At 36.2% G+C, this 15,804-nt stretch overlaps 1 protein-coding gene across 3 annotated transcripts in view; it reads right to left on the bottom strand.

The window, feature by feature from the left end:
* The window catches only part of LOC576983 (striated muscle preferentially expressed protein kinase), a 76,977-nt gene that overhangs the window by 30,103 nt on the left and 31,070 nt on the right, over positions 1 to 15,804 (bottom strand). For 2 of the 3 annotated variants that reach the window (XM_030974215.1, XM_030974217.1), the window contains 3 exons: positions 10,357 to 10,437; positions 2,763 to 3,062; positions 1,761 to 1,811 (listed from right to left, as the gene is read on the bottom strand). In XM_030974215.1, coding sequence (XP_030830075.1) covers positions 1,761 to 1,811; positions 2,763 to 3,062; positions 10,357 to 10,437 — 432 coding nt within the window. The remainder of the gene's footprint in view (positions 1 to 1,760; positions 1,812 to 2,762; positions 3,063 to 10,356; positions 10,438 to 15,804) is intronic. The other variant, XM_030974216.1, reaches the window with a different exon arrangement.

The following is a 15,804-nucleotide window of genomic DNA, read 5'->3' as shown; positions in this document are numbered from 1 at the left end:
ATTCTCCTAAAAGCATGCTGCCCTCTCAAGTTTAAAAACAGATAATGACCTTTATTTCACTCTGGACCTATAAATGGAGGGATATTCTCAAATTGTAATTTGATCAAATCAGCTAAAACAGGCGGACTAGGATTATTATTACCATACTCTTATCTAAAAATATTAACTGATTTAATGGACATGATTAAATTCATTGTCCTAAGATAATATGTGATAAAATCCATCACATCTGATTCCTCTATAAAAGTTTTTAAAACCTGACAAATATTTAAGAAACCAATCCTATGCACAGCATGTAACACAGCAAACAAGAACCTATTTACTGAAGGAGTATGATTTTCAATATCCTTCTACATTATGGTCTTAGATATGTGTAATAAGCTATTTGGTATTTTGAAACATTGCCTTGAAAAGTCTTCTACTTTCCAAAATATCAACAACAACAAAAAATACAAGAAAACTTTACTATCACTTGAGATATAAAATTAAAAGGCACTACCATATTCAGTACAACATCTCTACTTATTTAGCCCGTTTCAGCTATTTGTTTTACACTAGTGGGTTTTTCTTACAACTCTATGAAAAGATAAACATACAAATATATCACCAAACCCTATCCTTAAAAAATGAATTAATATTCAGGACTATGATGTGCCACTCAGAGATATCAGATGTATTTTCCATTTACCTATTAATTTACTGAACAGATGGAATTTCATAAGTTATGGGTATGAATCTAAGGGGCGTCAGGTCACGGTAGGAAAAAAGTAGACACAACTTTGATGAAACACACAGAATAGATAAGGACTTAACAATAAACACATTTCAGACTTCAAACAAAATGGATGAGAAAGTATGGAGAGGTATTAAATCAAGAAAAGATGCAGTTGATAATCACAATTTTACAAGGTAGTCGGAAATTCACATCAATATGAAAGAAAGTTTATCAAACATTAGGAATGAATTCACTGAAGACTTAAACTGCCAACAAACATGCGTTTTCTAAGGATTGGGGATCGGATGTTTTAAGAGTCATTCTGATAATGGGTAAAAAGTCGGGCGAGGAATTGGATGCAGACAGTGGAAGGGTTAAAGAGATTCCCTTAAATGGCAAATCACAACAAATCACACCTTAGAAAAGTTTGATTTTGATTGTTTTGTTCTTAGCCCTCTCCAAGTATACAAATATGAATTTCAAATAAGATTTGGGATAATAATAATAAAGGTACTCCTTTTTTCTCTGTCCATCTTAATAACATTCTAAAATATTCAGTTTTACAATCTATTAAAACAAAAATAAACTTTCTTGCCCAGCTTATCAGATAAAACATTGAATTTCATGTGAAACAATCTGTACTGATAGTATTAAGTTTCCACTTAACTCTTTTAAATAATTCTACCATGAGCAGAGATTTATTTCAACAGAAGTATTTTAATATCATTCTCAACTAAAGTACAGAACAACCTACTGTACTTTTTTCTTATGATTCAGATTTCCTAATTTCAAGAGTAAAGGCAGTTGATGTGGCTACACAAAGGGAAAGTCATCAATAGGAAACCAGCATTAATAAGCGTAAAAGAGGACTGGAATATGCAAAAGGAATGGTCAAATAAGAAATGAAAGAAACAAGAGTGGGAAAATCACATCAGAAATTGCAAGGAATTGAACAGATGAATTTGATATTGAATCTTTAAGGCTCAATGCAGCTTGTGCGGAATGGCAGCAAAAATCTGATTGCAAGAGAAGAGTTATGGGTAACCTTTGTTTGCTGTGCTGTTGGACTGTGAAGGCGCATGTCTCGCCTTATTGCCTGAAAGATGGGAGGAGAGAAAGAGAGCAAGGTCGAAAGGAAATACCTTCAAAAACTCATGCAAGTAGATTAAGGTGTAGATCCATCTCCCCCTTTTTCTATTGAAAGAAAAGACATGCATTGGATACTGAGAAGGGGTTAAACCAGGAAAATGTACATATTTATGGATGACAGGTAGACCTAAGCTCGTACAAGACACGATAGTTTGTTGCAAAATACATATAAACATGAACAAAATAAGATGGTATTTCCATCACATCAATAAAAGAGAATAACTGGGAATGACTCTCTATGATAAACATGTAATGGAAAAGAGAAATTATTAATAAGAGACTTGTAAAAGACATAGAACATGCAGCAGTGCCAAGAACTGGCATACAAGAATGTCCATCGGGTGATGCAAACCTCTGGTAGCCCCTAGTCACTCCATGTCACACCCCTGCCACTCTCTCTCTCTCTCTCTTTTGTCCAGCCACACCCCTACTACACCCTCTTTGGTTAAGTTGCATCCTACCACTCCCGCCTTTTTTTTTGTCCTGATGTACCTAACACATCCCGTCCAGTTTCACCCTTATAATATCCTCTCTGGAACAGTTGCTCCCCTATCGTACCCTGTCTGGTTAAAATACATCTGTACTCACCACAGGCTGTGGTATGCAACCACACTATGTCTTGCCTAATTACACCCCTACCCTATCCCATTTGGTTTAGATGTACCTCTACTTAAGGAACTCATTCTTTGGTCTAGTAAACTAATCTTGTAAACACCCCTAGCATACCATGTTTGGTCCAGCCATACCACTACAATTCCCTGTTTGGTCAAGTTAAACCCCTACCATATCCTTCCTTTTCCAATCGCACCATCACACCCTATTTTGTCTACCAGTAGTCACACCCATCCCATACCCCTACCCTACTCTCCCTGCTCCAATCACACATCTCCTTTCTTACCCACATCCTTGAGCTTGATGAGATCCGACTCCTCTCCCGGTTCGCTGATCCCACTCTCGCTCTCAGCACGCACCCGAAACATGTAGGCACCTTTCTGGTCCATCTCCTCTACACAGAACTTGGTATCAAGGATATCGGTAGCGATGAGTGTCCACTGCTTGCTGTAGGTGTCTTTGGCTTCTAGGATGTAATTGAGCTGAGTGCGGGACTTCTTGACAGGTGCAGCACCCCACGTTAAGGTGATACCGGTCTGATGGATGTCAGAGATACGGGGCTTACTACCAATCCATCCACCATGAGCTAAGCACAAAAGAACAGTATTCACAGAGATCAATGACCACATGGTTTATAGGGTAGAGGACTCATCCCTTTGGAGGATAACCTCTACATAATGACACAGAAATCAAACAGTTTGTATATACTTTCTTAATGGAGGAACACATAAGGAAGAGATAAACCAGAAAAAAAGGTGATTTACGAATGTGAATCTGGTAAGACTATTCACCTTAAAATCTTTATAGAATAATCAACCAGGGCCAAGAACAAAAAGAACATTAGAACATCTACGGATGAATATCTTGTAAATCTTTGTATTGCACTTCATCTGACCCTACAATTAGAAAATGTGTACAGAAAGAAAACACAGGCTTTACAGACATCACAAACACAAGTATTTAATCTTATGAACTATTATCCAAATATGAAATTTCACCTAACACCAAACACTGATCAAAAGGACCATTAAACAGGATAACACAGTGGAGGGATATATTTACCCACATAAAGAAGAGCATAAGTAGAATTCAGTAATCTAAAATATGACTTTCTTGCAAAAGATAGGCAAAGAAAGTATAACTTCATTGAAGGATCACTCCAGAAATTATCAGTGATGGGGAACTAATGATAATGCTTCAAAACACAGATGGCAATCAGTTTGATTTATCCCTTGAACCTTTCTCTGGATGTCTTCTCAAGTACAACCCTATCTACTTGTGAGCAGAGTCACACACAATGTATAGCATGCAGCTGTTTCTAGCAAGAAGCCTTGGTATTAGCACTGGCCAAGACCAAGTATAAATAGCACCCTTTCCCTCCCTCCTTCTACCATGCTAGTACTAATAAACACACACACATCTGACCTATTTCTTGCTGGCCTCATACTACTTCAAGAATCTTGAAATGGCTTTGAAACATAATTGTTTGGGTCTGATATATAGTCATCATAATATATGATGCTTTTACTTAGATCTCAGCACATCATTTTGTTTTCTTTAATTCTGTATGTACAGGAAGGTCCTTGATAGATCTATGATGATAAGTTTTGAATGGTGATTATCTCCTAGATTATGTGAACTATAATGCACTTTATGTACTTTTGAATATTTTCTAGCCATTGTAATCATACAAATACTCTGATTTTAATATTTGATTTGTTTTTCATTTGCTAGCCAACTCAGTTTATGTACACAAATCATCTAGACTGATAAGCAGTACTAAAAGATGACCATTTGTTTTGCTCTAAGAAAGTCAATTGGAGTACATGTAAATGATAATCTACTCAAGATCACAGACATATCCACCATACTCACAAATATATCTAACTAAAGGGTTCCTACTCATTCTTATATTAGTTTCCCATCAATATTATTTACTTCCACTAATGCTCATGAGATAATACCCCCTCTTAAAATAAAATGTGACAAATTCATATACTGCTTGGAAATTGTAATTTCTGAACAAAGTTGAATAAAGATAGTAAAATCAGAACTTAGATACTATCGTGTAGGGCATAAATTGGAACTGGACAACAAAAAATTCTACAGACATAGCCTACCTAAGGGTACAATGTTTTATTGAAATGTGATATCTGTTATGGCACACAGGAACAAAGTAGAAATCTGCCAATTTCCCCTCAGGTATTGTTTTGATTTCATTCTAGATCATATTTTGATCTGCTATGTGTAATTCATTGACCTCATTCTGGCTCTATAGGAGGCGTAATTCAGCAAGGCAGGGTGTAGTTTAGAGATCACATGAATGTGTTGCATCCCTCTGTTATTGGAATCAGGAGAATGTCCATGTGCTGTTCTGTTCCGCAAGAATGGAACCATCACATCATTAGGTTTCTCATTCTTTTTTGTTACATTGGTTTCTTTAATTTCTCCCATCTCCTGTCTCTCCCTCTTCCTATTCCTCTCTCTCTCTCTCTCTCTCTCTCTCTCTCTCTCTTTCTCCCCCTCTGTCTGTCTGTCTGTCTGTCTGTCTGACTGTCTCTCTCTCTCTCTTTCTCTCTCTCTGTTTTTGCTGACTTTATTTTCTCAGTTTATATGCGTCTAAATTGTCATGTCATGACCCTCTTCCTATTTGCTTTCTTATTCACTTAAATTAAATGTCAATTTTCTATCAATATCAAGGCCTCTATCCTAATGCTTCCCTTCCCTTTTATCATTACCCCAATATAACCTCTTTGGTCGTTTGATACCAATAAATGGATTCACAAAACAAATACAAAAGGTTAATCTACCCTATTCTAATCATCAAGAATGTTAAAGCTACATCTAGACCAATTTCAAATCCATCTACTGAACATGATGAGTAGAAGCTTTCAAAGTTATCTCTTTTTCTCAATCTCTACATCTTAGTTAATCCATTGCTTCCTGGAATAGGGTGGTCTATGTATTAAGCCTAGGGAAATGAGAGAAATGCAGTAGTCAACAGGTTAAACTATGATTTCCCTTTACCAGGTTTATATATCTATGTCATTTCTCTTGATTTATTCTTCCCTGAGCTCATTCCAAAGCTTTACCGGTTAATGGTTGCTCCTACATATTCTACTGTCTATCTGTCTGTCTATCTGTCTCTCTCAGTATCTGTCTATCTATCTAACCCTGCTTTTCCCTCTGTTTCCCTCTTTTTTTCTTATCTAACTCCTCTCTCTCTCCTCTCTCTTCCCTCCTCATCCTCCCCTCTCTCTCCTCTCTCTTCCTACCCATGTATCAACCCTCTCTAATATCTTTCTATCTCATACACACTTCCTCTCCTCCCACAAATTATATGTTATCCTTATCCCCTTCTCTCACTTCTCTCTTCATCTCTCTCCATCTTTCTTTCTGCCTCATTCTCTCTTCCTTCATCTCTCTCCCTTGCTCTTCCCCATCAACACATCTTCATGTCAAATTGTTTATAGCTACACAGCAATACATTCATCACACACGCTCTGACAAGATCAACTTACAAGCACTGGTATTTTACGGGACCAGAAAGAATGTGACCCCATTCAAATCTTCATCCACTACAGACTCTATACAGACTCTATACATCCATTACAGACTACCCTGACCATACAGTCAAGAAACTATACCATACAAACTCTTACTGATATCCACTGTACTTCCAATATCTAGCATCTTGTCTGTTTGGAGCCAGAAGGGTGTTGATTTGCATTTACACAAAGATAATGACCTTCTGACTCCAAACAGACTATATAACTGTAGACCTGTACCTAATAATTCAAACTGTGCTTCCATCATTTATGTTAAACATAAATTTATCATTTTTTAATTAATAATACTATTATTTTTTAGAACACAGGCAGGTGTAACAAATGTTCATCCACAGACATACAATGAGAAGCAGAATTTCATTACTAAACATTAATTAATTAATGCATTCACTCAGGCACTTTTCACCAGCTTTAAATTCTTTAATTGTCAAAGGATACCATTAAAACCAAGCACAATTACCGTTATGTCTGTGATATCATCTAAATCATGTTTCATTTAAGCCTTCTCTTCTTGATCTACAACTGCCTAAATTTAACCTAAGGTAGTCTTATCGCACGTTTAAAAAAAACGCTAAGTTCATCCGATGTCCAAATCTAAAAGAGGAACTTTGCAGATGTTTTCTGATTTCAATCCCATTCAAAAAGTGTAGTCAACTAATGTGACAAGAGAACATTCCATGGATTCTTAGTTTCTGATTCACTTGGAGGAACTCCATAAATCTCTAAAAACCAGAAGTGGAAGTTGTTGCCTGACTTGTCACATTCCAGGCATTCAAACATTAGTCCAGTGATGAATCAATTTATTTTTGGTAGTCATGGACCTCTAAAATTGCACGGCATGGATTTGATTGTTTTTCATAAGATGTGCAGAGTTCTGAAATAGCTCCACACCACTATTCTCAGGTACACTATCCCAATTTCAGTAGTAAAACTTTTATGAGTTGATATTATGTGTTCATGTCTTTACGTGTGTAATAATCTGTTTTTCAACTTAATCACATATTTTGTTTTTGGTTATTTTAACAATCAAATACAGGTCAGAAACATTAATATTATTTTATATATCCCTGACAATATCACTATCAATATGTTAAAACTTAAATAGATTGCATGTCATTTCAATTGCATAATTTACTTTAATAGTTTGGCATAAAACTGGTGGGTTATATTATAATGTTCAGTCATTCACATATGTCATGGTAAACCACGACAGTATTTTCGTTTACTAAATTAATGCATTGGTCATTTGCACACTCACTTTTATGTGTGTTATTAGATATACAATGTTGAGGTACAGCATTCTTAAGTACACTTAAAATACTCCCATGATAAACAGCAGCATATGTGAACCAGCCTTTATTATGGTTAGACATTACAATGATAAAAGGAAAATGAGATTCTCTTAAAATACAGATGTCAGAGAGGACATAAAATAAAATGATGGAGCACATAAACAAAAGCCTTCACGATTTAATACTTGTGTATTCATATCCAGTCTACATAGTCATGACAAATAATACAACCATATGTCTAGTTCACTTAACGAGCACCATTTGTTCATAAAGATCTTAAGGTGATTATTCTTACCAGATTCAGATTCCTACATCACCTATTTTGGGGTTTTCTCTCTTCCTTATGTGTTCCTCCATTAAGAAAGTATACCTACAAAGCTGTTAACTTGATATACCTGGTCAACATTAGTGTAAATAAGTGCATCACAGTTGGAAAGTTTGTATCCACATTACTAGTACTTGTTTCTATCATGTATCAGGGGTAATCATAAATAACTGCATGTTTCAACGCTGGTGTCTGACAGAGTTCAATGGTCTACTCTTGTCATATTTGATGAATCACAGTACATGTATGAACATATTTCTGCTAAATAGAAGAATACAATTTGACATGACAGAGTTGCATAAAGAAAAATGAAGTAGAATGACAATTCCACAAAACAAATGGCCACAACTTTGCCCGTTATTCATTTGTAATTACTACAGTGTATTACCTTTTCAAAGAAACTTTGGATCTTAAAGAGCGCCTCAGAGTAAAAAAAAATATATGAATCTTGGTTTGAATATTCTTATAATAAATAATGGGACAGCATTTACATACAACTACCCAACCACCTAACAGATAGGCCAACATATGGACTATCGCCCTAGCCCTAATAGGACTAGAAAATTGGAATGGTCTGTGAAAATGGGGGAATTAATGCAGGTTTTTTAGGAGACACGTTGTAGAGTAATGTGGATACAAGCATGACAACGTATAGACTCTTCCTAACCACATTCCTACATGCTCACTGTGTAATCTGATTACAAGTATAGTAAGGGCTGGTAAAACTATTAAGAGGAGAGGAAGAGAGGCGGAGCTATAGGCAGGCGGTGTAGGGATAGGAAGGGGTGGAACAGTGGATCAACTATTAGACAGGGCATGAATGTGAAATGGAGCATAGCTGATAAAGAATGTCATTTAAATAGACCCCTGCCTTCTAAGAAAAATTTATCAGTCTAGAGAAGAGACCAAGAAGAAACAGCAAATAAATAGATAATAGTTGTCAAAAATGTATGTTACATATGTAAAACATCTCAATTATTGGGTTAAACAAATAGCACCTGCAGTGTGTTAAGTTACAAACTTTCCAATTGTGGTGCACTAAATTCACATTAATGCTCACCAGGTATATCAAGTCAACAGTTTTTTATCATGTATACTTTCTTAATGGAGGAACACATAAGGAAGAGAGAAAAACAGAAAAACGATGATGTAGAAATCTGAATCTGGTAAGACTAATCACGTTAAAATATTTATGAAAAAATGGTGCTCATTGATTGAACTTGGCATATGGTTTTATTATTTGTTATGACTTGTCAAATTACAACATATTATAATACACAGCCCTCAATGGATCTCACTTTTGAAATTTTGTGAGCGAGGAAAAAAATCAAGTTTATCGTCATCATAAACAATCTTTGCATCGAATAAGGTTTTGGCTAGACTTCTAAAGCTAGTGTTGGTTGATTGTTTGACTTAAGTTTTACTGTAAACTCTATTCAGGATACTTGCACCTGTCCAAGCTAGTTTGTGATGAGCGTATATAAATCTGGTGAAGTCGCAATTTCGAGCTTCGGGGATGATATCCCGAGTCTGAAAATAGTGGGTTATTTAGCAAACCCGAACTGATGAGGACAGGCCTTCTGTGAAGACTAGTCGTATCCTGACTTACTCATGTGATGTGTTGGTATAATTCAGAGGGACAGCGGGAGGCTGGGTTAAGTGCTACTACATTCAGTTAGATGACACACTAGTCTCATTCCAATGGCTTCATTACTCACTACTCTACACATCACTTCTTAAAGGCACTGCTTACATGCATCTCCTACCTCTCGGCACAATGCTTGAAGCCTATAATACCTAAATGTTTGTGCCTGTTAGAACTCCTGCTATATTTAACTATGAGGAAGTCCCCTCCTTCTTCTTGCTAAGGATACTACATATCTCAAAACTACTTTTTTTCAGAGGGGTCGATTCCAAAGGCTCCACAATCACCTAAAACTAGGTGTACAACAACAACAAAAAGTTTGAGTTTAAGCCCTCTTAAAATATATAATTAAGATATGCAATGACATGGATAATTGGATAATTATGTTGTTGTTTAGCAAATTGTTGAAATATCTATTTTAACCAATGTGCACAGAATGCACACACTGTGTTAAATTCAGTAAAACAAGGGGATTTTTTTTCATGCATACACTTACAGTGTTATCAAATTGTATATAGACATGCACACCTTGATACAAGTGTATACCAGTGTGTTGGCTCAGACAGTAGAGCCTCACAACCGGGAGGTCGTGGGTTTGAACCCCGGCCGCGTCATACCAAAAGACGTTAAAAGACAGGCGTTGCTGCTACCTTGTTTGGCGTTCAACGATAATGGATAGAGCAACTTCGATCTGGCGCATCAATTGGGCAAAAAGAATTTCCATTTTCGGTTTAAGTGAAGTCTTCTAGTGAAGATTCTGCAAGAATGCAATTGATTGCGACTAGTTCTAATGTCATATCTAATGAAGATAACCATTTCTATACCATCATTATTCAGTATCAATAAAAGTACATGAATGTATATTGCTCTTCTAAATTAGGAGAATTGTCTGCTTTAAAAAGATATTGTTGTGTTCACATTTAACAGAATTTTATCAACCAATTACCAAAGGGAACCTAATGGTCCATGTCTTAAGCCTATGGTAACTGGGAGTTCCCGTATTAAGTCTATGGGAATAAGAGAATTAAGTAGCCAGTGGGTTAACTTACTTGGTGAGATTCCAAACTGTTCAATGTATTTGCCTTCCTTTCCTTTATTCCCTCTATGTACCGATGTCCGAGCTTCGTTACCTGATAAAGAAACAAATATGGAAGAGGATAAGAAGTGCGTGTTACATACAGAGACGGAGCTTGCGGTAGATTAGCCTTACCCTTAACAGGTAATCCAATAAAGTCTACCACTAATATTACTACTGCATAACAGGATTGCAGAATATTGAAAGAAGAATTAAATGACGACAAACAGAGAAAAGAACACAAACACAACTATTTTCGAAAATCAACTCAAGACAATTTTTAAAATCCTGTCCATCACGTATTACGCAATGTGATCATTATTTAATGGAATACAGAATAGGGTATTTAGGTATAGTTGCGATCATGTCAAATAACATTGACAAGTTATAATTAACTTTTTTCCCCAAACCATGTCCTGAAGCTTAGAAAATATTACCGGTATATGCATTTCTAAATCAATCGATTTATATAGAAAACTTATGAATCACTAAGCTAAACATTTAAAACATGTCTTGCAATATTGATGCTCATGTAAACAATATACCTGCACATGAAGATGTTTTTCTTGATATTGTAAAGTTTTGAAGAAAAAAAAAGCAAGGTAGGATACCATACAAACATTTTAAAGGGTAAACATCACACTCATACAGAGTTACAATCATGAACATATGGAGTTAATCGATCCTACATTCAAGAGATGTATAGAAGACAGTAGAGGTCTATTGAAAGCTATTAAAGACAAGCTTCTAGAGATGTATAGGTCAACCATGGCTCAGTAGAACGATCATGTTTCTACAAGCCCAATGAGCCTTTGTAGAGCTCGGAAAGAAACGTGATCTCACGACTGCTTATTAACATAGCTACCAAGAGGCCGGGCTTGAGACGGAGGTTGGGCCTCTTTAGAGGTGGAACATAGCACACTGACATGATTAATAGGCTTTTTGCAGATCTTTCATTGATAACAAACACTTCAAATTGGCAGCTCTGCTGGATGGTAGGGTTATAAAAAGCATGTACTCTTTGTAAGATAAATTTTTTGATAGAACTTTCTGTCAATTGATACTCAACTATTGATTTATGGCTACATTTTAAAAAGGAAATTTTTTTTCTGTTGATAATTTCTAACCATCTCTGCACAACACATAAAATTTGCTATTTCGTGCACAGCAACATATCCAGTACCGGTTTATGTGAGTAATAAAGATATTTCCAAGAACATGGGCTTAGAAAAATATCTCTCCTTATTTGATAGACAATTTTTGTACATCTATGCATAATAAATTACCTAAATTTAGGACAGGTTTATAGTAAATTAAGCATTTCTAAAACAAAGACTAATGGCTAGCTCCCCTGAGATTGTTTTGTGACATTCTTATTTTTAAAATGTTTTTGTTTTTAAGAAGAGAGATAAGGGTAAATAGAAAATGTAAATAAAAATGAATTTTAAGTAAAACTGAAACTTAAAATGCAAACAATATGTAGAAATCGACCTAAATGTCTTAATATACATGTAGAATTATATTCCCAGGTAAGCTGCTATTAATAGTATTAAAAACTAGCCCTACAGAACCAGTGCATCCAATGCTACAAATGTGACAGAAAAGTTGCATGCAAATTTCCAATTAATTCTAGTTCAGCATGAATAAAAACTATTTAAAAAGGACTTAATATGTTCCCTCTGCATTCCTATCAACACCCCTCCCTCAATGAAAGTGGAGGGAGAGCCAAGCTCAGACTTGAAGACGATTGAAAAGCATTACTTTCTGCCAATATTGTAACCCTTACATAAATACAAGAACAAAAATCAAAGTGTATCCAATTGTCTTGAAAGAAGAGTTTCATATCAGGATAAGATACCAGAAAGGGGGAAAGGAGAGGAGAAGCAGAGGGTAGGGGGAGAGGAGGGAGAAGGGGGAAGAATATCTTTGATTTCACACTCACCTTATTCAAACATACTTCCAAATCAAATAATTGTACTAACACGTAGATAGAAGAGGTTGGAATAATATTATTATATACAGACACAAACCATCATATTAAGTCTTTTGGTCCTTCCTAACACCATTAATCCAATTTCCACAGCTCGCTTGGCTAGCCTGAGGGGACTAAATCCACCATTTCACAAATCCTGTTGGTGTGATGACGTAGCGAATCCCTGGATATCCAACACTCACACATGCCTTGACAAGTAATCCAAGCTTGGTCTTGCCTCCTCTATCTGCCCCCTGTCCACCATCTTCAAAGCCTTGCTCTTGCTTTGCTCTCTGGATGAGAGAGAGAGGAGGAGTAGGGAGGGATCGGGTTTGGTGACATTTGAGGTCCGACTGACTGCCAGGGATCGAGTAGGGCTGGCATACACACGTCACTCTGGAGAAGGAACAACAACTCTCACTCCTTCCCTCAACTAGCAAACTATAAGTCACAAGGAAATCAATCTTGGGTCGGTGTATTCACACTGGATTAAGTAATGGCCAAGCAAAATTAACCTTCATCTTGCATGTGTAAACATAGTTTCACATTGCTGTGTTCACACTTACTTGATTAAAAAATGGCAGAAAAAGATTAACTCTCAATCTTGTAAATCTGATGTGGGGGGGGGGGGGGGGGGGTCAGGTGTATGCAAATTGTCCTATAAAGCTTAAAATTCAATCTTGCAGCTTTGAAATCAATCTTGAATTGCTGTATTCACAACGGTAGATTAAGCAATGGCTAAGCAACCATCTTGCATAGGAGAAAGTACTTTTAAATTGCTGTACCCACAGACCAACGGCCAAACACGCTTATATCCTAATCTTGCTGCTGCCAATGTGTTGGTATTAACACATGATATAACAGTGGCAAGACAAGATTTAAATCCGGAATTGCTGTATTCACACATCCTGGCTCAAGCAATGTCCAAGCAAGCTTAACTTTCCATCTTGCCTCTGTATAATTAATTGAGGGGAAGTTATTTCACATTGAATTAAGTAATGACCAACTTTGCTTTGATATCACTTAATCTCTCTACAGTTAAATCCAACTTGAGCTGTTGTATTCACAATGGTTTATCAAACAAGCTGAACCATTAATCTCACAACTGTGAAAGCAGCCTTCTGGAGATATTCACACCAGATTGAGCAATGGTTCAGAAGCTTCGTCTTTAATCTTGCCACCGATGGACCAACTTCAAATTGTTCTTTTCACTCACGATAAGCAATGGTCAAGCATAAAACTTAATCTTGCCATTATCTAAAACAATCAGGAATCGCTCTGTTTACACTGGATTAAGCAATTTTACTCCAAAGTTTCATAAATCTGTGAGTGTGAACAAGCCTTCTAATTAAGCCTTGGGTCACCTGCCAGGACTCACCATGTTTCCATTACACACCCAGTGAATGAGACACCAACACGTGTGAATGGTTTTCCCATTTATCCAATTAGAGTCACCTGCTTTTCAAATCTCTACAAACTTCATTGAGAAAAGAAAAATCCCATATGCAGGCAGGCATTTGTATGAAGATGAATTTATGAATTGCATTCTTTTAAATTATTTTAAATCAACTTATTTGATTAACATACTATACTGGTGATTTTGTTGTTGTTGGTGCTTTATGGCTTGTTTTTATTGGGTATATAACTTTAATTGCTTGAGCCCTCAAGATTGCCATTAATAAGAGTTTTAATTATTGACGGCCCATGACACCGTTAAAATAATCTAACAAAAAGAAGAAAGTTCAAAATAATCTATAAGACTGGCAGCCCACGAGACCAAAAAAGCAAAGGTATAATAAGGGAAGAAAGAAAATGTTAGTCTCTCGGTCTGTCGATGTCATGTGTTGTTGGTCTCTTGAATCTTTTAAAAAGTAGCTGGAAGGCTGGTCATGAACTCTATAAAAGTTGTCAGGAGGCCCACAAGACCAAAATTGTCAGTCTAGTGGTATATTAGCCCATTGGGATGTAGCCTACATCTTTCATGTGTGAACTCGGCTGAACCTTGTTTTCATCGCACATTCAATCAACCAAATAATGAGTATGTTCTTCCGGAAAAGATGGGTCTGGTCCCTGAGTGAATTCCATTCTAAGGTTTACACTAAGCAAACAGACTTGCCCATCAAAAGTCTCAGTAAAATTTAGCTTTTAGTTCACAGTGTGTGTTTTTTTAGCTGAGGAATGACAGGCACATGAGTGAAAAATCTGCAAGTCTATGATGAAGAACGTGGGGAAGTTGAGCAGATGAGAGAGATGGATAGATGGAAGAAAATAGGGAGTGAGTGAAGATCATGGGTAGAGAGGAAGATGAGGGTGAGGGTCAGAGAGAGAGGGATATTTAAGAAGAGGAAGAAGAAGTGGAAGTAGAAGGAGAAGAAGAGGAAGGAGGAGGACGAGAAGGAGAAGAAAAAGAAGGAGAAGAAGAAGAAGATCGGAAGAGAGGAAGACAATTAGAAAGAAAAATGAGAAAGAGAGAGTGAGAATAAAGAAAGAGCGAAAGGTAGAGAGAAATAGAAAACATTAAGAGCTGATTTTCTAAATGTAAAGAAAATGACGAGAAAAGAGGAAGGTCAAATTCAAGGTTGATTAAGATTCATTTAAGGTATAGACATAAGGTTATTACATGGCTAAATTTAATTGATAATATCCTTTTTTTTAATGTAGGCTTACCATTCTATATCACAAAATATGACACATATACTTACATAAAATACATGACAAATGTCCAACTACACACCCAAAATTAGTCGAGCCACAGTCCAAAAAATATCACAGAAACACCTCTGAATGCATACAGGAAAAAACTCCATCTACTGCAGTTACTATGTCAACATAGCAGAAGTATCAACCTACTACCAGAACCATTGTGACATCTTTATCTGCATATTGTATTTGACTTCACAACAATTCTCGACTATTTTTCACAGTTGGGACCACTTCACATGGTATTAGCAATCTGTTTGTTTGGGGCAGTGCATACCACAAACATGAAAAGTAAACAGCAATTTGCAAGATAATGGCCATAAACAGGTACACAAGTATAGAGACTAGCATATGTCCATGTGTATAGTGAAACAGTAAATATCTTTTCTCATCTCTGCATCCTATTGGGTAACTTAATATTGAAATTGTCAATCTTATTTTTTTTTTTAATCAATTCCCAGATTCTAGATTAAACAGAAGAAAAGTCAGGTGTTAATCAGACCACTGTAAAACAGAATGATGACACTGATAACCAACTTGGTGATTAAATAAATTGTAATGAGTATCTAGTTTTAAAAACTTTACCTTTTTTTAAAAACTGCAGCCTTATACCCATTGTAATTTATATCAAATTTTCTTCCCCCTTTTCTTTTTTTTTTGGGGGGGGGTGGAGGAGTTCATAGGTGAATATCTAAAAGTAAAGATAAATCATTGGATGCCCATAAAGATATTATCAAGGTGCTAGTATCC

Source organism: Strongylocentrotus purpuratus, unplaced genomic scaffold (genome assembly GCF_000002235.5).
Source record: "Strongylocentrotus purpuratus isolate Spur 01 unplaced genomic scaffold, Spur_5.0 spur5_scaffold_7, whole genome shotgun sequence".
NCBI classification, from domain to species: Eukaryota; Metazoa; Echinodermata; class Echinoidea; order Camarodonta; family Strongylocentrotidae; genus Strongylocentrotus; species Strongylocentrotus purpuratus.
Note: the sequence above shows the minus strand (reverse complement) of the source record. Positions and strands in the feature narration are given on the sequence as shown.